At 43.2% G+C, this 27,605-nt stretch overlaps 1 protein-coding gene across 2 annotated transcripts in view; it reads right to left on the reverse strand.

The window, feature by feature from the left end:
* Positions 1-3,788: 3,788 nt before the first annotated feature.
* si:ch211-180a12.2 (uncharacterized) overlaps positions 3,789-27,605 on the reverse strand; it is an 86,466-nt gene continuing 62,649 nt past the window's right edge. For both annotated transcript variants that reach the window (XM_064964711.1, XM_064964710.1), the window contains exons 10-13: positions 22,041-22,385; positions 21,511-21,789; positions 20,828-21,097; positions 3,789-4,128 (exon numbers count right to left, since the gene is read on the reverse strand). In XM_064964711.1, the coding sequence (XP_064820783.1) occupies positions 4,097-4,128; positions 20,828-21,097; positions 21,511-21,789; positions 22,041-22,385 (926 nt within the window). In that variant the 3' untranslated portion in view covers positions 3,789-4,096. The remainder of the gene's footprint in view (positions 4,129-20,827; positions 21,098-21,510; positions 21,790-22,040; positions 22,386-27,605) is intronic.

Here is a 27,605-nt window from a genome sequence, read left to right on the forward strand (position 1 = left end):
GGACCATCAGCCAATTTCTTGGGCTACAATACCTATTTTGCCAATTGGCCTGGACCCTTTTACCGCTTACACAGAGCCCTGCCGATCCAACATGTCTGGTCTGCCGACGTAACCGTCTGAAGGGGTTACAACAGACTTCTTCAGTCGCAACGTCCTCCTAAGGCCCTTCTGCTAGCCCCGGCCCGCTAACTGTCTGAATCGCCATGTCTCCAGCTCGTTTAGCTTCCCACTGGTCCCTATGATCACTCGGCTACGCTTGCCTCTCCCTAATGTCAATATGTTGTGTCCATTGCTGTTTTGGTTAATGATTATTGTCTTATTTCACTGTAGAGCCTCCAGCCCTGCTTAATATATATGCCTTAGCTAGCCCATTTGTTTCACCTTCCACACTTGCGGTGACCTCACCTGGTCTAAATGATGTCTTCAGAGACAAAACTTCTCTCATCGTCATTCAATGCCTAGGTTTACCTCCAATGTATTCACACCCTACCATACCTTTGTCTGTACATTATGCCTTGAATCTATTCTTCCACGCCCAGAAACCTCCTCCTTTTACTCTCTGTTCCGAACACACTAGACAACCAGTTCTTATAGCCTTTAGTTGTACCCTTATCCTACTCCTGCTTTGTTCCTCTGGTGATGTAGATGTAAATCCAGGCCCTGCAGCGCCTAGCTCCACTCCCATTCCCCAGGCGCTCTCATTTCTTGACTTCTGTAACCGTAAAAGACTTGGTTTCATGCATGTCAACATTAGAAGCCTCCTCCCTAAGTTTATGTTACTCACTGCTTTAGCACACTCTGCCAACCCGGATGTCCTAGTCATGTCTGATCCTGGCTTAGGAAGGGAACCAAAAATCATGAAATTTCCATCCCTAACTATAACATTTTCCGACAAGATAGAACTGCCAAAGGGGGCGGAGTTGTAATCTACTGCAGAGATAGCCTGCAGAGTTCTGTCATACTACCCAGGTCTGTGCCCAAACAATTTGAGCTTCTACTTCTAAAAATCCACCTTTCCAAAAAACAAGTCTCTCACAGTTGTCGCTTGTTATAGACCACCTTCTGTCCCCAACTGTTCCCTGGACACCATATGTGAATTGATTTGCCCCCCCCCCCCATCTTCAGAGCTTGTGCTGTTAGGTGACCTAAACTGGGACATGCTTAACACCCCGGCTGTCCTACAATCTAAGCTAGATGCCCTCAAACTCACACAAATGATCAATGAACCTTCTAGGTACAACCCCAAATCTGTAAACACAGGCACCCTCATAGATATCATCCTGACCAATCAAATTATTTTATATAGCACTTCGTACATCAGCTGATATCTCAAAGTGCTGTACAGAAACCCAGCCGAAAACCCCAAACAGCAAGCAAGGCAGGTGTAGAAGCACAGTGGCTAGGAAAAACTCCCTAGAAAGGCCAAAACCTAGAAAGAAACCTAGAGAGGAACCAGGCTATGTGGGGTGGCCAGTCCTCTTCTGGCTGTGCCAGGTGGAGATTATAACAGAACATGGCCAAGATGTTCAAATTTTCATAAAAGACCAGCATGGTCAAATAATAATCACAGGCAGAACAGTCGAAACTGGAGCAGCAGCACGGCCAGGTGGACTGGGGACAGCAAGGAGTCATCATGTCAGGTAGTCCTGAGGCATGGTCCTAGGGCTCAGGTCCTCCGAGAGAGAGAAAGAAAAAGAGAGAAAGAGAGAATTAGAGAGAGCATACTTAAATTCACACAGGACACTGGATAGGACAGGAGAAGTACTCCAGATATAACAAACTGACCCTAGCCCCCCGACACAAACTACTGCAGCATAAATACTGGAGGCTGAGACAGGAGGGGTCAGGAGACACTGTGGCCCCATCCGATGATACCCCCGGACAGGGCCAAAACAGGAAGGAGATACACCTCTGCTGTCTTCAACCAGGATCTCAGCGATCACTGATTCATTGCATGTGTCCGTAATGGGTCTGCGGTCAAACGACCACCCCTCATCACTGTCAAACACTTCCTAAAACACTTCAGCGAGCAGGCCTTTATAATTGACCTGGCCCGGGTATCCTGGAAGGATATTGTACTCATCCCGGCAGTAGAGGATGCTGGGTTATTCTTTAAAAGTGCTTTCCTCACCAGCTTAAATAAGCAAGCCCCATTGAAAAAAATGTAGAACCAGGAACAGATATAGCCCTTGGTTCACTCCAGAACTGACTGCCCTTGACCAGCACAAAAACATCCTGTGGCGTTCTGCATTAGCATCAAATAGCCCCTGCGATATGCAACTTTTCTGGGAAGTTAGGAACCAATATACACAGGCAGTTTGAAAAAACTAGCCTTTGCTTTCCTAACAGAAATTTGCATCCAGTAGCACTAACTCCAAAAGGTTCTGGGAAACTGTAAGGGCCATGGAGAATAAGAGCACCTCCTCCAAGCTGCCCACTGCACCGAGGCTAGCAACCGCTGACACCACCGATAAATCCACGATAATTGAGAATTTCAACAAGCATTTTTCTATGGCTGGCCATGCTTTCCACCTGGCTACCCCTACCCCGGTCAACAGTCCTGCACCCCCCACAGCAACTCGCCCAAGTCTAAGGTCTTTGAAAGCCAAGTTAACAAACAGATCACCGACCTTTTCAAATCCCACCATACCTTCTCCGCTATATAATCTTGTTTCCAAGCTTGTCATGGGTGCATCTCAGCCACGCTCAAGGTCCTAAATGATATCATAACCACCATCGATAAAAGACAATACTGTTCAGCCGTATTCATTGACCTGGCCAAGGCTTTCGACTCTGTCAATCACCACATTCTTATCGGCAGACTCAACAGCCTTGGTTTCTGAAATGACTGCCTCGCCTGGTTCACCAACTACTTATAAGATAGAGTCGCAGCTCACTGGTCACCATAGCAGCACACACCCGTAGCACGTGCTCCAGCAGGTATACATCACTGGTCACCCCCAAAGCCTATTCCTCCTTTGGCCACCTTTCCTTCCACTTCTCTGCTGCCAATGACTGGAACAAATTGCAAAAGTCACCGAAGCTGGAGACTCATATCTCCCTCACTAACTTTAAGCATCAGCTGTCAGAGCAGCGCACAGATCATTGCACCTGTACATAGCCCATCTGTAAATAGCTCATACAACTACCTCATCCCCATTTTGTTATTTATTTTTGCTCCTTTGCACCCCAGTATCTCTACTTGCACATTTGTCTTCTGCACATCTATCACTCCAGTGTTTAATTGCTAAATTGTAATTACTTTGCCACTACAGCCTATTTTTTTTGCCTTACCTCCCTAATCTTACCTCCTTTGCACACACTGTATATAGACTTTTTCTATTGTGTTATTGACTGTACGTTTGTTTTTTCCATGTGTAACTCTGTTGTTTGTGTCGCACTCCTTTGCTTTATCTTGGCCAGGTCGCAGTTGTGAATGAGAACTTGTTCTCAACTGGCCTACCTAGTTAAATAAAGGGGAAATAAAATAAACAAAAAGTCTCAGAGCTCTACGGGCTTATAAATAATTAAAAAGTTAATACTTGACTATTAACACTGAGATCAAGGCAGAAGTGTGTGAAATGTGCAATGTGAAGGCATGTGAAATGCACTCCCCTTGTTTCAATTGTGGTTGAGGTGAAATCAAGAGACAGAGAACCACGTCTACTTTTGAAACGCATCAGGCTCACACATTTTGTCCCGATGTAAAAACAATGAACACAGTACAATGTCAGTGTAAAGGAAGATAGAACTGTTTTGTCCCCCCAACTTAAATGAGATTCTGCACAAAAAGTGAACCAAGATTTTATTGACAAAATTACATTTTCAAAAATGTATATGTTTTTAGAAGATTATGCGACACACGTGAAACGAAATATGACTTGAATATGAAATGTATGAATCATACAATTACAAATGACATTATGCGGGAACAAGCATCAACTCAAATGTATTCGTCATAAGCTTTGTAAATAACAGGTGTAGACTAACAGTGAAATGCTTACTTATAGGATAAAGTGTGACACCCTGAGGAGTCGTATACCATAAGTATTTTATATCTATGTTATAAAAAATAAACACATTTTGTAGGCCCCATTCACAGTGAAGATGAAACCTCTTCCTTGGGCTCTGCAACAAAAAAAGACAGGAGTTAGAGTTATGTCCTGTGATATACTATATGTTGCATATAAGTTAAGTGTATTTCTTGTGATGCATTATATTAATTAATTAATGGGGCTTGCGAAAGCGCCAACTTTAAATCTTTGACAAACTTCTGACTTATTATACTGTAGTTACACTGTATTATTAGTGGGGTGTGTGACGCACAACCCCCATTTTAAATCTTTGACATATTTCTTATTTTTCTTTGGAACATGATTCCTCCTACACTGTTTAAGCTAGAAACGTCATTCAAACTTCAAGACATGCAGATCGGTCTGGAATAGTGTGCTTGTAGAACTTTGATATCTTTTTACTTTTCCTGGGATTTCCTCAGCATTCTAAACGCCCCATTGTGACATAATCACTTTCAAAATTCCATTCACTGTAAATGCTATGATGCAACTCTTAACACAAAATCAGCTACTTTGACCACTTTGCCAACTACTTCTTAGACAAAAGGTTAGAACATGTAAAATCTTCCTCTACTTATCTGCTTTTCGAATCTGAACTCAGTAGTAATGTCAAAGACATTTTCTTCTAACTTTTTATAAACAACTGGCATTTTGGCCACTTTCCCAACAAGTTAAACAAAAATGTAGAGGTCAGAACATCTTCGTCTACTTCTGTTATTCAAATCTGTCATCGTAACAAAAAATATATCTGTTACCAATCCAACAATACAGCTGTTTTAGTAACTGCATTGACACATTTTTTTCCCAAATTCTTCCAAACTGCCATTTTGACTACTCCCCCAAAAAAGCAGACAAAAACTTAGTGTATGAAATGTTCCTCTACTTGTCTGCTTTTCAAATCTGAAATCAGAACAGGAATAGCTTCTACCAATCAATACGTAGAGCTGTTTCAGTAAACCACCAACTGCTTTCATTAAAGATGCAGTAAGTCATGTCAGAAACTAGAAGATTCATTACTTACCAAAAACAGCTGCAAATTCCAATGCAAGTACATGACATTTTGATGTTCTCTTTGCTTTGTCATAAAATTAGCAAATACGTTTTGACTTACCAAAAGTAATGACCACAACTACTGACAGCAACCACACAACTACTGACCACAACTACTAAACCTCAAATACTGACTGCAACCACAAAACTACGGACCATCACTACTGACCACAGCAACTACTGAACCACACAACTAATGACAACAACCACAAAACTACTGACCACAACCACACAACTACTCACCACAACTACTAAACCTGGAATACTGACTAAAACCACAAAACTACTGACCACCACTGCTGAGCACAACCACACACCTACTGGCCACTATTGACCACAACTACTAAACCACAAATACTGACCACAACCACAAAACTACTGACCACCTCTACATACTAAAACTACTGACCACAACCACACACCTACTGACCACAACTAATGAACCACACAACTACTAACAACAAAACTACTGAACCACACAACTTATGATCACAACGGCACAACTACTAAACACACTATAGGGCACTATATGTCAGGATTTGGCCAGGGTTGTTCCAGGTTTTGGTCACTAGATGCCCCCATTGTGCTTTTTGACCTTATGTTTTTTCCCTTGTTCCCCATTATTATTTGCACCTGTGCCTCGTTTCTCCTGATTGTATTTAAACCCTTAGTTTCCCTCAGTTCTGTGCTCTGTGTTTGTATGTTAGCACCCAGCCCTAGTGTTCTGTGTACTCTTGTCGATTCCGGTGGACGCTCTTGTGGAATTCTGTTTTTGTTTTTGAGTATCTCTTGAGGCTTTTTTGTGCTATACCTACCACCTTTTGGATTTGCCATTTTGTATTGAAGGACTTCTCCTTTTTTACTTTATTAAATACACCGTCTTAAGTACTGCTGTGTCTGCCTCATCTTCTGGGTTCTGCTGACTATTCGTGGCTCAGTTGGTTAAGTGACTGTTTCTCACTCTGGAGACCCAGGTTCGTAACCGGGTCCTGACAGAAACACAGAGCCAAAAATGAACCCAGAGGCAGCCAGTTCCCAGTACCTTTTTGCCATGCTGTCCCACCACCAGGAGACTGTCCAACGCCATGAAGCCGCCCTGGTTCAGCAAGAGGCCTTAATGGCTAGACATTCTCATCTTCTGTCGGAGATGCTGACTTCCATTAAGCAAATATCTGATCGTCTTACCCCGGCAACAGTTCCCGTCCCAGTACCTCAGATTCACGTACCCATGGCAGTTAACCCCCTGGCTGAACCTCGTCTTCCACCTCCCCAACGGTTCTCAGGTGATCCAAGTGCTTGTAAAGGGTTTCTCACCCAATGTTCTCTCTCCTTTGAGCTACAACCCTCGTCGTTTCCCACCGACCGGTCTAAGATCGCTTATATCATCACCCTGCTGTCGGAAAAAGCCCTGGCCTGGGCTACTGCTGTGTGGGATGCCCATAGTTCCTGCTGTGCCAGCTACTCTGCCTTTGATGAGGAATTCAAACGAGTGTTTCAAGGCCCAAGCAGTGGTTCTGACTCAGCCAAACAGCTCCTGACTCTCCACCAAGGTTGGCGCAGCGTGACGGACTATGCCATCCAGTTCCGCACGGTGGCAGCAGCAAGTGGCTGGAACAACGAGGCGCTCACGGTGTGCTTTCTGAAAGGCCTTTCCGACACTATCCAAGATGAACTGGCCACTCGGGAACCACCGGACAATCTCGAGTCCCTGATCAAGTTGGCCTCACGCATTGACCAGCGTCTGAGAGAGAGAGAACTCAACCGTAGACCTCTAGCCCCTATCAGTCCCAGCTCCGAGTCCCCACCTTTATCCTCGCTGGCTCCATCGGAACCCATGCAGATTGGACGCATCTCCCAGGCTGAGAGAGACCGCCGGATGAGGGAGCGACGCTGTCTATATTGCGGCAAACCGGGCCATTTCCGTTCCACGTGTCCCGGGCTCCAGGGAAACGCTCTGTCCCGTACAGACCGGGGGAACTGTAACGGGAAACATAACCTCCTCCCATCCGTCCAACTCCCGTCTGCTCATTCCAGTCACCCTCTCCTGGGACAACCACAAGCTTCACCTTCAAGCCTTGGTAGACTCTGGAGCCGCAGGTAACTTCATGGATGGTGTCTGGGCGAAGGAGAATGGCGTTCCCTCTGAACCTCTAAGTGAACCCATGAGGGTCACTACATTGGATGGAAGCCCTTTGGGATCTGGACTTGTCACTCATGTCACTACCTCCTTGCGACTTTCAGTTTCACAACACCAGGAATTGATGAACTTTCATTTGATCTCCTGTTCCGAGTTCCCTCTCGTCCTTGGATACCCCTGGCTTCACAGCCATAACCCTCACATCGACTGGTCTATGGGCACTATCAAGCAGTGGGGTCCTACGTGCCAAGCTACTTGTATTTTCCAGAATTCCCGAGTTCTACTCCCGAGTCTTTAGAATCCATCGACCTGACCCGAGTTCCCGAGTGTTACCATGACCTCAAACTGGTGTTTAGCAAACAGAGGGCCACCATGCTACCACCCCATAGACCTTACGATTGCCCCATCGACCTGTTTCCGGGCACTTGCCCCCCAGGGGTCGGATCTTTTCCCTATCTCCACCCGAACGAGCTGCTATGGATACCTACATCAAGGACGCTCTGGAAGCAGGCCTCATGCGTCCATCCACCTCCCCGGCGGGAGCAGGGTTTTTCTTTGTGGCCAAGAAAGACGGTGGATTACGTCCTTGCATCGACTACCGGGGACTCAATGCCATAACCGTCCGTAACCGTTACCCGCTACCCCTTATGGCCACAGCCTTCGAGCTGCTCCAGGAAGCAGTTGTTTTCACTAAGCTTGACCTGCGGAACGCATACCATCTTGTGCGGTTCAGACCTGGTGACGAGTGGAAGACCGCTTTCAACACGCCTACTGGTCACTATGAATACTTGGTAATGCCCTTCGGCCTGACCAACGCCCCAGCGGTGTTCCAAGCGCTCATAAACGATGTGCTTAGGGATATGCTTAACATATTTGTGTTCGTTTACTTGGATGACATCCTCATCTTTTCGAGCTCCCTTCAAGAACACACTAAGCATGTCAGACAAGTACTCAAACGCCTCCTAGACAGCCATCTGTACGTTAAGCCGGAAAAATGTGAATTCCATTCATCCCGAGTACAATTCCTGGGATTTGTAGTGGAACCCGGTCGAGTCCAAATGGACCCCAGGAAGGTAGGGGCGGTATTTGGCCCACCCCCAAATCCGTTAAGGAAGTTCAGCGTTTCCTGGGCTTCACAAACTTTTACCGCAAGTTCATCAAGAACTTCAGCTTGGTGGCAGCCCCTCTCTCAGCTTTAACCAAGGGTGGCAATGCAAGGTTTTTGTGGGGAAGAGAAGCTGAGACTGCCTTCCAAGGACTCAAGCAGCGCGTTCTCTCTGCTCCCATCCTGATACTACCGACTACGGATGAACCATTTGTGGTGGAGGTAGACGCATCAGAGGTTGGTGTTGGAGCTGTCCTGTCTCAGAGGGGTGAAGACAAGAAGCTTCATCTGTGCTCTTTCTTCTCACACCGGCTTACCCCGACTGAGAGGAACTACGATGTGGGGGATCGTGAACTCCTAGCGGTTAAGATGGCATTGAAGGAATGGAGACACTGGCTCGAGGGGGCTTCTCACCCGTTTCAAGTGCTTACGGACCACAAAAATCTGGAGTATATCCAGCAGGCGAAGCGGTTGAACTCTAGACAAGCTAGATGGTCTCTTTTCTTCAATCGATTCCAGTTTATCCTCACCTATCGGCCCGGGTCGAAGAATCTCAAACCGGATGCCCTGTCCCGAGTCTACGCTCCTGCCATTCGAGATGACACGGACATGCCTGTCCTTCCTGCTGCTAAGATTGTGGCTCCGATCTCGTGGCAAGTTGAGGATACCGTGAGACGTGCTCAAGCTAGCGAACCGGACCCGAAAAGGTCCTGCCAATCGGTTGTTTGTCCCCAAGGCAGTGAGGACTCAGGTCCTTCTGTGGGGGCACTCCTCTCGCCTCACCTGTCATCCGGGCGTAGGTCGCACCTTGGAGTTCATCCAGCGTAAGTTCTGGTGGCCTACCATAAGAGAAGACGTTGCCACTTTCGTCAATGCCTGTCCCGTGTGCTGCCAGGGCAAATCTTCTCACCTCCGCCCTCAAGGACTCCTTCACCCTTTACCTGTTCCCCACAGACCCTGGTCCCATATCTCATTGGACTTTATTACTGGACTTCCTCCATCCCATGGCAATACTACTATCCTAGTCATAATCGACAGGTTTTCAAAGGCGGCCAGGTTCGTCCCTCTGACTAAGTTACCTTCTGCCAAGGAAACGGCTGAGTTGGTAATTAATCATGTGTTCCAGTCTTCGGCATTCCTCAAGATATGGTTTCTGACAGAGGTCCCCAGTTCGCCTCAAGGTTTTGGAAGGCCTTCTGCCAACTCATGGGGGCTTCTGCCAGTCTATCTTCAGGGTACCATCCGGAGTCCAACGGCCAAACAGAGAGGATGAATCAAGAGCTGGAAACCACCCTCCGATGTATGACTCGTGACAATCCGTCCACATGGTCATCCTTTATTGTTTGGGCCGAATACGCGCACAACACCTTGCGCTCCTCCTCCACTGGTATGTCCCCATACAGTGTCAGTTTGGCTATGCTCCTCCATTGTTCCCGGACCAGGAGGCAGAAGTCAGAGTGCCTTCAGCCTTGAAGTTCGTCAGACGCTGTCGGCTTATGTGGAGGAAGACCCGTCTTAATCTTATGCGTTCCTCACAGAGGTACCAACAACAAGCCAGCAGACGTCGCCGTCCCGGGCCTACCCTGCGCCCCGGCCAGAGAGTCTGGCTCTCCACAAGAGACTTACCTCTACGGGTGGAGTCTCGCAAGCTGTCCCAAAAATACATCGGTCCCTTCAAGGTTGCCAGGAGAGTTAACCCAGTTTCTTATCGCCTACACTTACCCAGATCCCTTAAGATTAATCCCACATTTCACATTTCATTGTTAAAACCTGTTTTTTTCTCCCCTTGTCCCGCAGACAGACCTCCCCCTCCGCCTCGTGTCATTGGAGGCCAGCCGGCTTATACCCCATCGGATACTGGATTCCATGGGTGCAGCGGTCCTGGCAGTATCTGGTGGACTGGGAAGGCTACGGTCCCGAGGAGCGCTCCTGGGTTCCTGCCAAAGACATCCTGGACCCTGACCTCATTCGTCAGTTCAGGGCCCTCCACCCTGAGAGAGCTGGTAGGAACGTCAGGAGCCGTTCCTAGGGGGGGGGGGGATTCTGTCAGGATTTGGCCAGGGTTGTTCCGGGTTTTGGTCACTAGATGCCCCCATTGTGCTTTTTGACCTTATGTTTTTTCCCTTGTTCCCCATTATTATTTGCACCTGTGCCTCGTTTCTCCTGATTGTATTTAAACCCTTAGTTTCCCTCAGTTCTGTGCTCTGTGTTTGTATGTTAGCACCCAGCCCTAGTGTTCTGTGTACTCTTGTCGATTCCGGTGGACGCTCTTGTGGAATTCTGTTTTTGTTTTTGAGTATCTCTTGAGGCTTTTTTGTGCTATACCTACCACCTTTTGGATTTGCCATTTTGTATTGAAGGACTTCTCCTTTTTTACTTTATTAAATACACCGTCTTAAGTACTGCTGTGTCTGCCTCATCTTCTGGGTTCTGCTGACTATTCGTCTGCAGACTATTCGTGGCTCAGTTGGTTAAGCGACTGTTTCTCACTCCGGAGACCCAGGTTCGTAACCGGGTCCTGACACTATAGGGCCCAAATAACCTGCAACACAACCACTCAACTATTGACCACAACTACTGACCATAACGACACAACTACTGCCCACAATTACTAAACCTCAAATACTGACCACAACTACTGACCATAACTAGGGACAACACAACTACTGAACCACACAACTAATGACCATAACTACTAAACCTGGAATACTGTAGCTGTACATAGTCCATCTGTAAATAGCCCACCCGATCTACCTACTTCATCGCCATATTGTTTTTATTAACTTTGCTGTTCTTTAGCACATCAGTATCACTACTTACTCACCATCATCTGCTCATCATCATCTGCTCATCTTTCACTCCAGTGTTAATCTGCTAAATTGTAATTACTTTGCTACTATGGCCTATTTATTGCCATACCTCCTCATACCATTTGCACACACTGTATATAGACTCTTTTTTTTCACCTATTCTGTTGACTGTACACTTGTATATTCCATGTAACTCCGTGTTGTTGTTTCTGTCGCACTGCTTTGCTTTATCTTGGCCAGGTCGCAGTTGTAAATGAGAACTTGTTCTCAACTAGCTTACCTGGTTAAATAAAGGTGAAATAAAAAAACGTAAAAAAACTACCACAACTACTGACTAAAACCACAAAACTACTGACCACAATTAGCTACTGACCACAACCACACAACTGAACCACACACCTATGTATCAAAGCTACTGGCCACTATTGACCACAACCACACAACTACTGACCACAACCACTTACCACAACCACAAAAATACTGACCACAACCACACACCTACTGACTACAACGAATGAACCACACAACTACGTACCAAAACTACTGACCAGAACCACACACCTACTGACCACAACTAATGAACTACACAACTACGTACCAAAACGACAGACCACAACCACACAACTACTAACTACAAAACTACGGAACCACACAACTTATGCACAACTAAACACCTACTGACCACATAATTACTGACCAATAATGACCACAACACTACTTAACAAAACTACTGATCAAAACTACACAACTACTGACCACAACTAATGAATTACACAACTACTTACCAAAATGACTGACCACTACTGACCAAAATACTGACCACAACCACACAACGTAAGGCCACAACTACTGCCATGTCCATACTGTAGGGCCCAAAGAACCTGCAACACAATCACACAACTACTGACCACACAACTACTGGTCTGTTATGCACTAGCTCTGGTTCTGTGCATAGCGTGACAGCTAAAATGGCCCCCCGATTTCAGCTATTATGGGGAAGTATCTACCAAAATAAGTACATTATGGCATTACCTGAAATTATACAGAGAATATTTCAAATGCTTTCCAGTCTGGACGACCTGGAACGATAAAGACAAGATTTCTAATGCTCACTAGCTTCATCCTCCTTCTCAGGATCGTGCCCTGTCCTCTAAGTAACTCAACTGGCAAGTTTGCCTGTCTGTAAAGTTAAGGGTGGGATGTACGTTGATCCTGCTGCTCTGATTAGATAGAGCAAAGCGGTCTCCATTCACTCGCTTCATATTTCACCCGAGCACTTCTCATCACACTTTTCAGTTTTCACACACAACAATTGTAGTTTAGACTGACCACACCACACAACTACTGAATGATAACTAATGACCACAACCACAAAACTACTGACCACAACTAGCTTGACCTCAACCACACAACTACTGAAGACAACCAGTGAACCACACACCTACTTACCAAAACTATTGACCACAACCAGACAACTACTGACCACACAACTACTAAACCACATAACTAATGACCACTGGGTGTACTGCTAGTTCTGCTCCCCAAGGGACCCCATAGGCTCGCATGGATAGGCAGAGTTGAAGGTAAAGACAAAATGATGAACCTGGGACATAGTTTGCGATGTAGAGCAGTATGCCATCTGCATACAGAGAAATTGCTTGTTCAGTTTGTTTGATATGTGAGGAAGCCGAATTTTGATATATGCTTAGTGCCAGCGGTTCAAGGGAGAAAGCAAATAGCATAGGGGAGGCGGGACAACGTTGTTTACATCCTCGTTGTATGATAAATGGATTAGAATGGGTAGTGCCTGTAGATATAATAGAAGGATTCACATCCATGGTGCGAATCATATGTATAAATTTAGCCCCAAAACCAAAATATGCAAGCCATAAATATTCCCACTCTAAGAGGTCAAATGCTTTCTTTGCATCTAAAAATAACACAGCACAGGTGGCGCATGTTATCGGCTGCATGACGACCCTTAATAAACCCTGTTTGGTAAGGATGTACGATCTTGTTAATAACTTTGTCTAGAAGCCTGGCTAGAACTTTGGCATCCATCTTCATTTCTCTTCCGATTTAAACTGATTGGCCGAAAATTTGCACAATTTGTGAGGTCTTTTCCTTTCTTAGGGATTAAGGATATAATAGCTGTATTGATGTCTCTGTGGAGTTGTTGTTAAGCAATTCAAGAATAACTGGTCCTAGGTCATCCCAAAAAGGAGAATGAGTTCAGTGGGTATTCCATCAATACCAGGCATTTTATCTTTCTTCATATTTAAAAGAGGAGCTTTCAGTTGAGATAGTGACAGGGTCCTCTAATTTAACTGTTTCTTCTTAAGAAAGTTTGGGCAACGTAAGGTTCTCCGGGAACTGCCGAACAAGCAGAAGTATCAAAGCTATGTGAGGAACTGTATAAATCTGAATAATATGCTGTAAAAGTTGTATTTATTTCTGTAGGATAAGATAACAGTCCCTTAGTAGGAGGTCTGATCAGCTGTATTGATAGTCTTGTTAAAGCATGTTTAAGCTGCAGCGCCAGTAAGTGGCTCGGCCTACTTCCTTGAAAATAGTATTTTTGTCGCATCCTCTGCTTAATGAATTCTGCTCTACGCCACAACAAGTCATTAAGTTCCAGTCTACATGTTTTTTTTAGATACATTTTTCTCTCTGTTGAATGGTTGTTTTTAAGAGTCTTCCAGCATTTCCCAATGATTTTCCAATTCACTGATCTTCTAAAGTCTTAATTTCTGTAAATTAGAGGGAAGATGTGTAGTGTTTCCTCTTATGAAACCTTTTACAGCTAACCATACCATAGTTGAGTCCTCCACTGAGTGGTAACATATTTAAAAAAAAAACATTTTTTTAAAGATCTAAACTTGGAGATGAAATCAGAGTTGTGTAGTAAAGTATTATTAAACCTCCATCTCAGTGCACACATATTCATTGGTAAGATTTTTAATTTACAAAGAATGGAATTATGATCAGATAGAATGGCCAGTAATGTTTTTATAAATTCCATGTTACCTGTAATATCAGTAGATGTTAAAACAGTACAAAACAATTAATTTTCTAGAAAGTCTTAAATCTATCAGAAAAGCATGTATAGTACTTTGTTTTGGGATTATGACATTTCCATCCATTACTAAAACTAAGATCTTTAAGAAATGGTTTAAGTGCATTGGAAGCCATCACTTGTGATGAGCTATGAGAAGGTCCAGATCTATCTAGCTTAGAATCAATAATTGCATTCATGTCAGCTCCAATAATATGCATATAATCTCAAGGGAGAAAATCTTTGTTATAGGAGCATAAATAGATACAAACACTATTTAAACACATACAGAGTGGAACATATGTTAGTAAAGCAGCCCTGTTTATAATTTCCACTTTTTTAAATTGTAAGGGTTAGATTGCGTTTATGTAGAATAAGTGCCCCTTTAGATTTAAAGCAGGAAACAGCTGCCTGTTTGTCATATTTGTTTTGAAGTCAATGGACATCAGCCTCTAAAAGATGTGTCTCTTGCAATAGAGCAATGTCAACTTTATTCCTAGACATTCGCTTATTTGCCTCAGTAGAACCCCTCAGATTACAAGAAATTATCACAAAATTAGCCATGATCCATCTGTGGTAATGTGAATACCAGTTTGATGGATAAAAGGGGAGAAAAGTAATTTATGATAACTATAAAATGACTATTTAGTTTCCAACTAAAAGAACTGTATACCAGATATTCCTGAAAAAAAACTGTAAACATATCCATTGTTGGATAAAATGACAAAACCCTTCAGATTGCCATTCCACCCCAAAACCCTGACAAATGTATCAAAACAGTTGAAACAAAGAATCCCTCCCCTCCCTGACAGGTTAGGACACAAAAGTCCTCCCTCTCCACTCAATGTTAAGACCTATGACTGAATGCAGCGGTGTCTATCACTAAACCCCCCCCCCCCAAATACCCCTGTACGTCTCACTCCATTTCCTAAATATCTTGCAAGAAATGCTCAATTGACTGAATGATTAAGGCTTAACGTAGCACAAACATGGAGAACTAATTTGCTAAATAATTCAGTAGTGATAGTTGACTTCTCTAGCTACGCTGTCGTTGTCACACCAACATGAGACAAGTAATCACACAAACGTTGTAAACGTAACTTAGCTATAAAATACCATTTTCTTTTATAGAAACTAGATAAACTTTCAAATACATTTAGGTAAAACTGAACAATACTGAATAGATAATCAGTTAGCTAGCTAACAGTTGTGATGATGACTTACTTAGCTACCTGTCCCAAGCTGTCCCAGTTACTGTCCTAATCACCCTGCTGGCTGGAAAGCTAGTTCACTAGCTAGCTAGCTTGCTGATGCTCCATTGTCAAAGTTCACAATGATCCCAAGTATTTTAGATACAATGTTTGTCAAAACTCCTTGGAGTAGTGGATAAATCCTCCTGACCAGTTTACTTATTCCATAGGTTCCCTGGTGCTTGCATGGTCCCGTTGTTGAGTCTTCCTCCTCACATCAGTACATTACCAGCGTGGTAAATGAGCTCTGCTGCTCTGGCTCCTTGTAGAATGGCTTGGCAGTCGATGTACCGGAGGACCTTGAAGATCAGAATTCTTTGTCTGTCTGAAGCATTACTAGTCCCAGGTCCCGAGTAGCTGCGATGGGCTCTTTCTAATCTCAACCTTGTGAGATATGGATGGGCTCATTCTCTGTAGGAATTTGATGGGATCGTCAGTCTTGTCTCCTCCTTTTAAAGATATTAATTTTACATTTGAGCGACGTGAACGGTCCTCCATTTCGGCCATCTTGAGCTGCATCTTCTCCAGTTGTGACGAACAGTCGTTGATTTTCCATTTGCTTTCCCTATTTTCAGCTTGCAGATTGTCCACTTTAGCAGACAGGTTGTCAATCACTTTCATCCTTCTCTCAATGTCGATTGTAAGAGCTTCAACAGCCGCTAAAGTCTTGATGTTTTCTGTTGAGTGGTTCCACCGCCTCAGCTAACACCTGTTGTAGCATATCCTTGAGAGAGTTCTGTTGCTTGGCTAATGCCTCAGAAATCACACCAGCTATGAAGGCCTCAGTTTCAGTGCTGAGGGCTGTCTTCTGACGCTTAACTACAGGGGAAGAATTCCAAGTAGCGCCGTTTTTCTTGCCTCCTTGGGTAGTCGGCATTGTTAGTCGGTCGGGTTTGTTTTTTAAGAGTTCCTTATCAAAATAATGTAATAAAATATGGAAAAGAAAGGTATTGGGTTTGAAGCGCTCTAGTGACTGCAACCATAACGCCAGTTGGTCACGTGACATCCAACCACACAATTTTTGAGCACGACGACTAACAACAATCACAATACTATTGACCACAACTACTGACTGTCTTGTTTTGCACAAAATAATAAAATGCAGTACTACAGGATATTTCTTATCTCTTTATTAGCTAGCTGCAACTGGAATGTTCATGTATCTCCAACCATGATCAACTGACCATGACCTAACCATCTGGGTGATCTTATGGTGGTAAAATGCATCCAATTACAATTCAGTATGTTTACACATATGAATATTACACTGACCACAGCTACTGACCACACACTTACTTACCAAAACCTCTGACCACAATTACTGACCACAATCACATAACTACATAACTACTAGACACACAACTACTGAACCACACAAATAATGATCACAACCACACAACTATTGACCGCAACTACTGACCACAACCACAAAACTGACCACAACCACACAACTACTGAAAGACAACGACAAAACCACAAATATTGACCACATCCACAAAATTACTGACCATAACTACTGCTCTAGTCTACACTAGCTCTGGTCCACCACTGGTCCTGGGCATAGCTAGCTAGCTCTGGTTCACTCTAGCTCTGGTCAAGTTCTGTTTTGCACTATGAATTAAAACTACTTAAATGTGCATAAATTAGCATATAATACCCACTAAGATTAAATGTAACCTTTGAACCATTCAAGCTAGAGACACCAAACCAACTTCCACAAGTTCAGGCTATCCTATCATATCAATCAATCAATATTTTCATCTGCCTACTTTTTCAAGTATAATCTGCCAAAACTACTATAACTGATTTCAAAACCATAAATAATTTAAAACAAACTAGCAAGCACACCACATTTTCTTCAGGAAATGTACTTTTCAGTGATGACTGTTATCCTGAAAATTGTATTTATTAGCTAGAACTACAGCTAGATATCAGTAGGTATACATACAGTGCATTCGGAAAGTATTCAGATCCCTTGACTTTTTCCACATTTTGTTACGTTATTCTAAAATATATTTAAACAATTGTCCACATCAATCTACACACAATATCCATGACAAAGCAAAAAAACTGTTTTTTTTGCTAATTTATTAAAATTAAAAAATACATACCTTATTCAGTGGTAGGCCTAATCACCGACAACGATGAGACAGCCTATAGGGAGGAGGTCAGAGACCTGGCCGGCTGGTGCCAGAAAAACAACCTATCCCTCAACGTAACCAAGACTAAGGAGATGATTGTGGACTACAGGAAAAGGAGGACCGAGCACGCCCCCATTCTCATCGACGGGGCTGTAGTGGAACAGGTTGAGAGCTTCAAGTTCCTTGGTGTCCACATCACCAACAAACTAGAATGGTCCAAACACACCAAGAAAGCATATTCCCCCTCAGGAAACAAAAAGATTTGGCATGGGTCCTGAGATCCTCAAAAGGTTCTACAGCTGCAACATCGAGAGCATGGTTGAACTGGTTGCATCACTGCCTGGTACGGCAATTGCTCGGCCTCTGACCGCAAGGCACTACATAGGGTAGTGCATACGGCCCAGTACATCACTGGGGCAAAGCTGCCTGCCATCCAGGACCTCTACAGCAAGCGGTGTCAGAGGAAGGCTCTAAAAATTGTCAAAGACCCCAGCCACCCCAGTCATAGACTGTTCTCTCTACTACCGCATGGCAAGCGGTACCGGAGTGCCAAGTCTAGGACAAAAAGGCTTCTCAACAGTTTTTACCACCAAGCCATAGACTCCTGAACAGGTAATCAAATGGCTTAATGGACTATTTGCATTGTGTGCCTCACGCTGCTGCTACTCTCTGTTTATTATATATGCATAGTCACTTTAACTATACATTCATGTACATATGTACATACTACCAGTGCTCCTGCACATTGGCTAACCGGGCTATCTTCATTGTGTCCCGCCAACCCCTCTTAACGCTACTGATACTCTCTGTTCATCATATATGCATAGACACTTTAACCATATCTACATGTACATACTACCTCAATCAGCCTGACTAACCGGTGTCTGTATGTAGCCTCGCTACTTTTATAGCTTCGCTACTGTATATAGCCTCGCTACTGTCTTTCACTGTCTTTCTACTGTTTCTTTTATTTCTTTACTTACTTATTGTTCACCTAATACCTTTTTTTGCACTATTGGTTAGAGCCTGTAAGTAAGCATTTCACTGTAAGGTCTACACCTGTTGTATTCGGCGCACGTGACAAATACACTTTGATTTAATTTGATTCAGATCTTTTGCTGAGTCTCAAAATTGAGCTCAGTTGCAGCATGTTTCCATCAATCATCCTTGAGATGTTTCTACAAATTTCTTGGTGTCCGCCTGTGGTAAATTTAATTGATTGGACATGATTTGGAAAGGCACACACCTACATCTGTCTATATAAGGTCCCACAGCGTGCATGTCAGAGCAAAAACCAAGCCATGATGTCAAAGGAATTGTCCGTAGAGCTCTGAGACAGGATTGTGTCGAGGCACAGATCTGGGGAAGGGTATCTTGAAGTATTGAAGGTCCCCATGAACACAGTGGCCTCCATCATTCTGAAATGGAAGAAGTTGGGAATCACCAAGACTCTTCCTAGAGCTGGCTGCCAGGCCAAACAGAGCAATCAGGGGAGAAGGGTCTTGGTCAGGGGAGTGATCAAGAACCCGATGGTCACTCTGACAGAGCTCCAGAAGGTTCAACTTCCAACAGGACAACGACCCTAAGCACAGTCAAGACAATGCAGGAGTGGCTTCGGGACAAGTCTCTGAATGTCATTGAGTGGCCCAGCCAGAGCCCGGACTTGAATCCTATCTTACATCTCTAGAGAGAACTGAAAATCGCTGTGCTGTGACGCTCTCCATCCAACCTGACAGAGCTTGAGAGGATCTGCAGGAAAGCCTGGGAGAAACTACCCAAATACAGGCATGCCAACTTGTAGCGTCATACCCAAGAAGACTCAAGGCTGTAATAACTGCCAAAGGTGCTTCAACAAAGTACTGAGTAAAGGGTGTAAATCACATTATGTAAATGTGATATTTCAGTTTTTATTTTAATGATTTTGCTTTGTCATTATGTGGTGTTTTGTTTGTAGATTGATGACGAAAAAACCAACAAGGCTGTAATGTAACAAAATGTGGAAAACGTCAAGGGGTCTGAATACTTTCCGAATGCAATGTACAAACCTATTCTACATAGTTCTTCAACTACCACAAAAATACTTTTAAAGAGCTGCCATCACTAGATGCACCATCAACACCTCATTTGGCCGCCTTTCGTTCCAGTTCTCTGCTGCCTGTGACTGGAACGAATTGCAAAAATCGCTGAAGTTGGAGACTTTTATCTCCCTCACCAACTTCAAACATCTATCGGTAAATAGCCCACCCATTTTTACCTACCTCATCCCCATACTGTTTTTATTTATTTACTCTCCTGCTCTTTTGCACACCTATATCTCTACCTGTACATGACCATCTGATCATTTATCACTCCAGTGTTAATCTGTAAAATTGTAATTATTCGCCTACCTCCTCATGCCTTTTGCACACAATATATATAGACTCTTTTTTATTTTTTCTACTATGTTATTGACTTGTTAATTGTTTACTCGATGTGTAACTCTGTGTTGTTGTCTGTTCACACTGCTATGCTTTATCTTGGCCAGGTCGCAGTTGCAAATGAGAACTTGTTCTCAATGAGCCTACCTGGTTAAATAAAGGTGAAAAAAAATATATATATTTCTTTCCACAAATAGCGTAACACTCTATTTTCATTACATCATCATTCCACTAAAATCAAATTTAATTTACACTAAACGTTTCACAAAAGTAAATCGCGCATCTATTTATCTGAAACCCACAGCATGAATGATTGAGTTGCTTTGCTTTCCTAAGAGTGTTGTCCACATGATCCTGCCTTTTATTCCCATCTTCTGACAGAAGATCACTTTGTTCTGTATCTTTCTTGTATCAGTTTTCACACGCATCAACTGTAGTTTAGCCATTTTTGCGATCTAACTGCCACACAATCGAAAGAAATAAAGGTTGATATAGTAGTCTATCAAAAATAATTAGACCAAATATTTTACTTTGTCTATATGTATGATTGGCTTTAAATAGTAAAGTGAAACTTTTTAAACTTCTTCCATAACCACAAAAATACTTGTAAAGAGCTAAAGCAAGCCCAACAACTTTACTTTTAAAGTTACCATTTAGTTCATATATGCTGTTACTTTGACAGCATATGCAATGTTATAGCATAAGTTTCATTGGATAGGCCTGTATGTGATATGGTATAGAAATATTACATTTGAATGATTTTATAGGATAAGCAGTGTAATACAGTACCTGTCCATGTTCGGTGCACAGGTAGCTTAAGGGCGGGGTGGGTGATCTCCACGCTCACTCTCAGTCGTGCTCTCTCCTCCCCTCTGGGCCCCTTTCTCACGTTCACCCTATTTATGTGCAACGTTTCCACTCCTTCTTCTTCCTCTTCCCTACTCTCATCCTCCACCTCCATCTGCGTCACCTTCCTTTCCACGTTGTTGTTGTCTCCGTCTCTTTCGTCAATGTACTCTATTCCTTCCGTTTCGGGGTCAGCGACTGCGGCTTTTGTTTCTACAGACATTAATAGATATAAAGAGATATTTAGTCACTTTACTGGATAAAATGTAAATGCATGTACAAGTACTGCATAGGATTTGTATTACTAATGAATATGCTTATGAAATGTTGCACACTTCCAGCTAATGTTTAAACTTAAATCATAGGTGCAATGAGTTTGCATAAGCACACATAACCTTGACTTAATTAGCCACAATAGCATTAGCTTGGGTCGAAACAGGGAGATGTTCAATAAGGCAAATCATTGCAAATAGTTTTGAAACTGAAAACTAAATGAGCGTTTCTTATTAGACAAATGCTTGTAGTCCCTCCCTTTTCAGTCCTTTTTCTTCCATTTGATGCTTAATGAACACAATCCAGTTCTAACATGGACAGGTACTGTTTCACTAGTGTTAATAAAAACCCACTAAGTGTGTGTCCGTTTTTCCGACTGTCCATCTGACCATTTCCGTCTGTCTGACTGATCCAGCAAGTGGATTTCTCCAAAGCGCACACGCTCCTAAACTCTCTCTGTCCGTCCACTCCTTTCCCGCCTGTCTCGTTGGACACCAGCGGTATGAGGGTGGTGCCCCCTGCTGCCCAGAGCACTTTAGCTTTTGGGTGGCCTCCCGTCAACAGGAGATTGAAAACCCCAACACCCTCGCTGGTCCAATGGACAGTAAGAGAGGAGGGGATGGAGGGAGCAGCTGGGAAAGAGAGAGAGAGAAAGAGGGAGGATTAAAGTCAAAGTATTTTGAAAATGTATAGTAGATAGAATTCCTTGAATATAACATATACTTTCAAATATATATATACCCTGTTTGATAATTTATATAAGAAAGTGCATGCGACCAGTTACAGTCTTAAAACAGTTGGTGTACTGCTAAACAACATTTAAATGAAGTCTATACTAACAATGTTCACATTACATGAATGTAGACTAAAGAGAGACAGGTACCGATAAGAATATTTCTCCACCGTCTCTCGATGGGCTCCTCCAGCGAACAGTGCTCCACTCGGCACACCACCCCTCCTGCGCTCTCCTTCTCTTCATTTGTTCCCCTCTTCCTCAGAGTGGCGTTGGCACGGTAGGTACTGGGACCGCTCAGCAGTGGCCCCCAGACTTCTCCTCCTTCTATCACCTCTTCCTCTCGGTCATCCACCTCTCCTTCTCTCAGATGGAGCCAGGTGACTGAGATGCCTGGAGGGTAGAACCCAGTCATGTCACAGCCCAATGTCAAATGTTGACCAGGAAAGGAGGCAGAGCTGATGATCTCGGACACATTGGGCCTCTTTATGAAACCTGCAAGGAACAAGATGTAATTAAAGATGAGTGGACCAATGTTCAAAAAATTCTACACTGAGCAAATTTCAGGCCTGTTGAGCCCAAAATTGAACATTCTGTGCAACTTCCAGCGCACCTTTACTGTGACCACTGAGGCTGTACCCGCTTTAAATTACAGTTTTAACAGCCATGTAGGCTACTGTGGCTATTTGATCATAATGTACGTCTAACCAGTGTGGCTTACCATCAAAAACAATGGAATAAATGCTTCCCATAACATTTTAACATGGAAATAGCTGTTCTATCATTCAGCCTACAGTAGCAGCCAATGTGTGGTGTTCAATTTAGGCAGACATTCAATGAAACTTTTGAAAAAAACATGCAGGGGTTGACATTAACCTGTTTATCCACTTGTCCTTCAGACAAGGAGGCGACTGAAAATGTTGTGTTGTTTTTTTGGAAGAAACCACTTTACCAAATAAAATGCATTATTATTCTGATACCATTACTACAGAGAATCAGACAAATGATGCTACCCTCTGCCTATTGGCTGCTTAGCTTATTCAAGACCACCTCAAAATACAACAGTACCCCATTAAGACAAAGCTTTTCAAAGATGTCCAGAAATGTATTTGTTTTGTGCTCTTGCAGGAAGCAATCACTCCCCTACTGCTGACTACAAATGATCTGGTTCACCAACTACTTCTCAGATAAAGTTCAGTGTGTCAAATCGGAGGGCCTGTTGTCCGGACCTCTGGCAGTCTCTATGGGGGTGCCACAGGGTTCTATTCTTGGGCCGACTCTTTTCTTTGTATACATCAATGTTGTCGCTCTTACTGCTGGTGATTCTCTGATCCACTTCTACGCAGACAACACCATTCTGTATACTTCTGGCCCTTCAATGGACACTGTTAACTAACCTCCAGATGAGCTTCAATGCCATACAACTCTCCTTCCGTGGCCTCCAACGGCTCCTAAATGCAAGTAAAACTAAATGCATGCTCTTCAACCGATCCTTGCCCGCACCTGCCTGCCCGTGCAGCATCACTACTCTGGACGGTTCCGACTTAGAATATGTGGACAACTACAAATACCTAGGTGTCTGGCTAGACTGTAAACTCTCCTTCCAGACTCACATTAAGAATCTCCAATACAAAATTAAATGTAGAATCGGCTTCCTATTTCGCAACAAAGCATCTTTCACTCATGCTGCCAAACATACCCTCGTAAAACTGACCATCCTACCGATCCTTGACTTCGGCGATATCATTTGCAAAATAGCCGCCAACACTCTACTCAGCAAATTTTCTTCAAGAAATCTGCCTCCAGAAAAAAGCTTCTCCCATTGCCTGCTGCACTGCTGCTTGGATTCCACCTGGCGATCTGTTCTCCGTCTGCCCTGGTTGCCTCCCCCCGTCTGGTACAGGTACCCCCACCACCCTCCCCCCTCTTTCCCGAGCTTTCGCTCGCCTCCAGCACACAGGCACTGAACTTACAATGGCTAGCCCCAAGTCGTTATATTTTTTTTCTTGTGTATTTGGCTATTTGCCTCATGACTCCTGCATGCTTTGTTGACTATGAACTTTCTTGTTTACCCAACTGTGGGACAGATTGTTTGTTCCCACACTCGGTACTCTGACTCTCTATTGGTTACATCTACTCTTGGCATCCCATCCTATTCGGACCACGTCTCGCCGGCTTTGCATTCATGTTACCTGATGAAATTGCTGTATAATATGATCGTTTCCATCTAATGAACATTCAAATGTCATAAATCAGCACTGCAGAGCTCTCCCTGTCCTCTGCTGTGCATTGATTGTATTAGTGTTGATGATATCTGGAAATGTGCATTTACACCCTGGCCCATTTACTGTTACTAGCCCCAATTTTGACTTTCTCATCGATGTTATCCTCACAAATAATCCTGATAGGTATTAGTCTAGTGTTTTCTGTAATGACCTTAGTGATCACTATTTTACAGCCTGTGTTCATAATGGCTGCTCAGTGAAACAACATGCCCTGATTTGTCATAGATGCTTTCTAAAAAACTTTAATGAGCAAGCCATCCTTCATGACCTGGCCTCTTTAAATTGGTATAGAATCAGCTTGATCCCGTCTGTCGAAGAGGCTTGGACCTTTAAAAAAAATATGTTCACTGACATTGTTAACAAACACATCCCCATAAAGAAAATGAGAATTAAAAACAGGTTCAGCCCCTGGTTCGATGGTGATCTTGCAGAATTACTCCACCTCAAGAATTTCATTTGGCGAAAGGCTCGGCACACACATACTCAGGCTGACTGGCTCTCTTTCAGGCAAATGAGAAATAAGTGCACTCAGTCTATCTGGAAGACCAAAGTTAGTTACTTTAAGGAGCAGTTCTCTCTCTGTGGGTCTAACCCCAATAAGTTCTGGAAAATGGTTAAAGACCTGGAGAATAAACCCTCCTCCTCACAGCTGCCCATATCCCTTAAAGTTGATGATGTGGTTGTTGTTACTGACAAGAAGCACATGGCTGAGCTTTTAAATCACCACTTCATTAAGTCAGGATTCCTATTTGACTCAGCCACACCTCCTTGCCCATCTAACATTTCCTCATCTTCCACCCCTTCTAAGGCGACTAGCCCTGATGATCCTCCCTCTGTCACACTACAAAGTTTCTCCATGCAGGCAGTCACTGAGTCTGAGGTGCTAAAGGAGTTCCTTAAACTTGACCCCCAAAGAACTTCTGGGTCAGATGGTTTAGACCCTTTCTGCTGCCCCTATAATCGCCAAGCCTGTCTCTTTTCTCTGGTGAAGTTCCCATTGCTTGGAGGGCAGCCACGGTTCGTCTTTTATTATAAGGGGCTGATCCTAGCTGTTATAGGCCTATTTTGCCATGTTCATCAAAAGTGTTTGAAAAGCTTGTCAATAATCAACTGACTGGCTTTCTTGATGTCTATAGTATTCTCTCTGGTATGCAATCTGGATTCCGCTCTGTGTCACTGCAATCTTAAAATGTCATCAATGAGGTCACCATTGCCCTGGATTCTAAGCAATGTGGCGTCATTTTAATTTGCTTGGCCAAAGCTTTTGATACGGTAGAGCAGTGGTTCCAAAACATTTTATAGTCCCGTACCCCTTCAAACATTCAACCAGGGTCAGCACACCGTCAAATGTTTTTTTTTTTTTTGCCTTCATTGTAAGCCTGCCACACACACTATACGACACAGTTATTAAACGTAAGAATGAGTGTGAGTTTGTCACAACCTGGCTCATGGGAAGTGACAAATAGCTCTTATAGGACCAGGGCACAAATAATAATATAATAATAATCAATAATCTTGCTCTTTATTTAACCATCTTACATATTAAACCTTATTCGTTGAAAACTGTGAATAACTCACCACAGGTTAATGAGAAGGGTATGCTTGAAAGGATGCATGTAACTGCAAAGTTGGGGCGGTATTGGAGGGAATCTTAGTCTTAAAATCATTTTCCACACACAGTCTGGGCCTGTATTTAGTTTTCATGCTAGTGAGGGGCGATAATCTACTGTCACATACAGTGGGGAGAACAAGTATTTGATACAGTACACTGCCGATGTTGCAGGTTTTCCTACTTACAAAGCATGTAGAGGTCTGTCATTTTTTATCATAGGTACACTTCAACTGTGAGAGACGGAATCTAAAACAAAAATCCAGAAAATCACATTGTATGATTTTTAAGTAATTAATTAGCATTTTATAGAAATTTGTTCCGCACATTGAATATACAGCTGAAGTTGGAAGTTTACATACACCTTAGCGAAATACATTTAAACTCAGTTTCACAATTCCTGACATTTAATCCTAATAAAAATTCCCCGTCTTTGGTCAGTTAGGATCACCACTTTATTTTAAGAATGTGAAAGGTCAGAATAATAGTAGGAGGGAGTGATTTATTTCAGCATTTATTTATTTCACCACATTCCCAGTGGGTCAGAAGTTTACATCCACTCAATTAGTATTTGGTAGCATTGCCTTTAAATTATTTAACTTGAGTCAAATGTTTTGGGTATCCTTCCACAAGCTTCCCACAATAAGTTGGCTGAATTTTGGCCCATTCCTCCTGACAAAGCTGTAACTGAGTCAGGTTTGTAGGCCTGTTCCATAGGATTTGAGGTCAGGGCTTTGTGATGGCCACTCCAATACCTTGACTTTGTTGTCCTTAAGCCATTTTGCCACAACTTTGGAAGTATGCTTGGGGTCATTGTCCATTTTGAAGACCCATTTGCAACCAAGCTTTAACTTCCTGACTGATGCCTTGAGATGTTGCTTCAATATATCCACATAATGTTCCTTACCTCACGATGCCATGTTGTTCTGGCATTGATTTGCACTTTTCGCACCAAAGTACGTTCATCTCGATGAGACAGAACGCGTCTCTTTCCTAAGCGGTATGACGGCTGCGTGGTCCCATTGTGTTAACACTTGCATACTATTGTTTGTATAGATGAAGGTGGTACCTTCAGGCATTTGGAAATTGCTCCCAAGGATAAACCAGACTTGAGGAGGTCTACAAATTTTTTGAGGTCTTGGCTGATTTCTTTTGATTTACCCATGATGTCAAGCAAAGAGGCACTGAGTTTGAAGGTAGGCCTTGAAATACATCCACAGGTACACCTCCAGTTGGCTCAAATTATGTCATTTAGCCTATCAGAAGCTTCTAAAGCCATGACATAATTTTCTGGAATGTTCCAAGCTGTTTAAAGGCAAAGTCAACTTTGTGTATGTAGACTTCTGACCCACTGGAATTGTGATACAGTGAATTATAAATGAAATAATCTGTAAACAATTGTTGGAAAAATTAGTTGTGTCATGCACAAAGTAGATGTCCCAACCGACTTGCCAAAACTATAGTTTGTTTACAAGAAATTTGTGGAGTGGTTGAAAAACTAGTTTTAATGACTCCAACCAAAGTGTATGTAAACTTCCAGCTTCAACTGTAGTTGCGGAGAGTCCCTGTAATCCTAGATTCAGAACATTCAGGCGAGAAAAAACATCATCCAGATAGGCCAGTCGTGTGAGGAACTCGTCATCATGCAAGCGGTCAGACAAGTGAAAACGATGGTCAGTGAAGAAAACTTTAAGCTCGTCTCTCAATTTAAAAAAAATGTGTCAATACTTTGCCTCTTGATTGCCAGCACACGGTATGTTGTAAAAGTGTTACATGGTAGCTGCCTGTATCATTCCATAGTGCAGAAATTATACAAGTAAT

The sequence above is a fragment of the Oncorhynchus masou genome, unplaced genomic scaffold (genome assembly GCF_036934945.1).
Source record: "Oncorhynchus masou masou isolate Uvic2021 unplaced genomic scaffold, UVic_Omas_1.1 unplaced_scaffold_24___fragment_2___debris, whole genome shotgun sequence".
In the NCBI taxonomy this organism is placed as follows: Eukaryota; Metazoa; Chordata; class Actinopteri; order Salmoniformes; family Salmonidae; genus Oncorhynchus; species Oncorhynchus masou.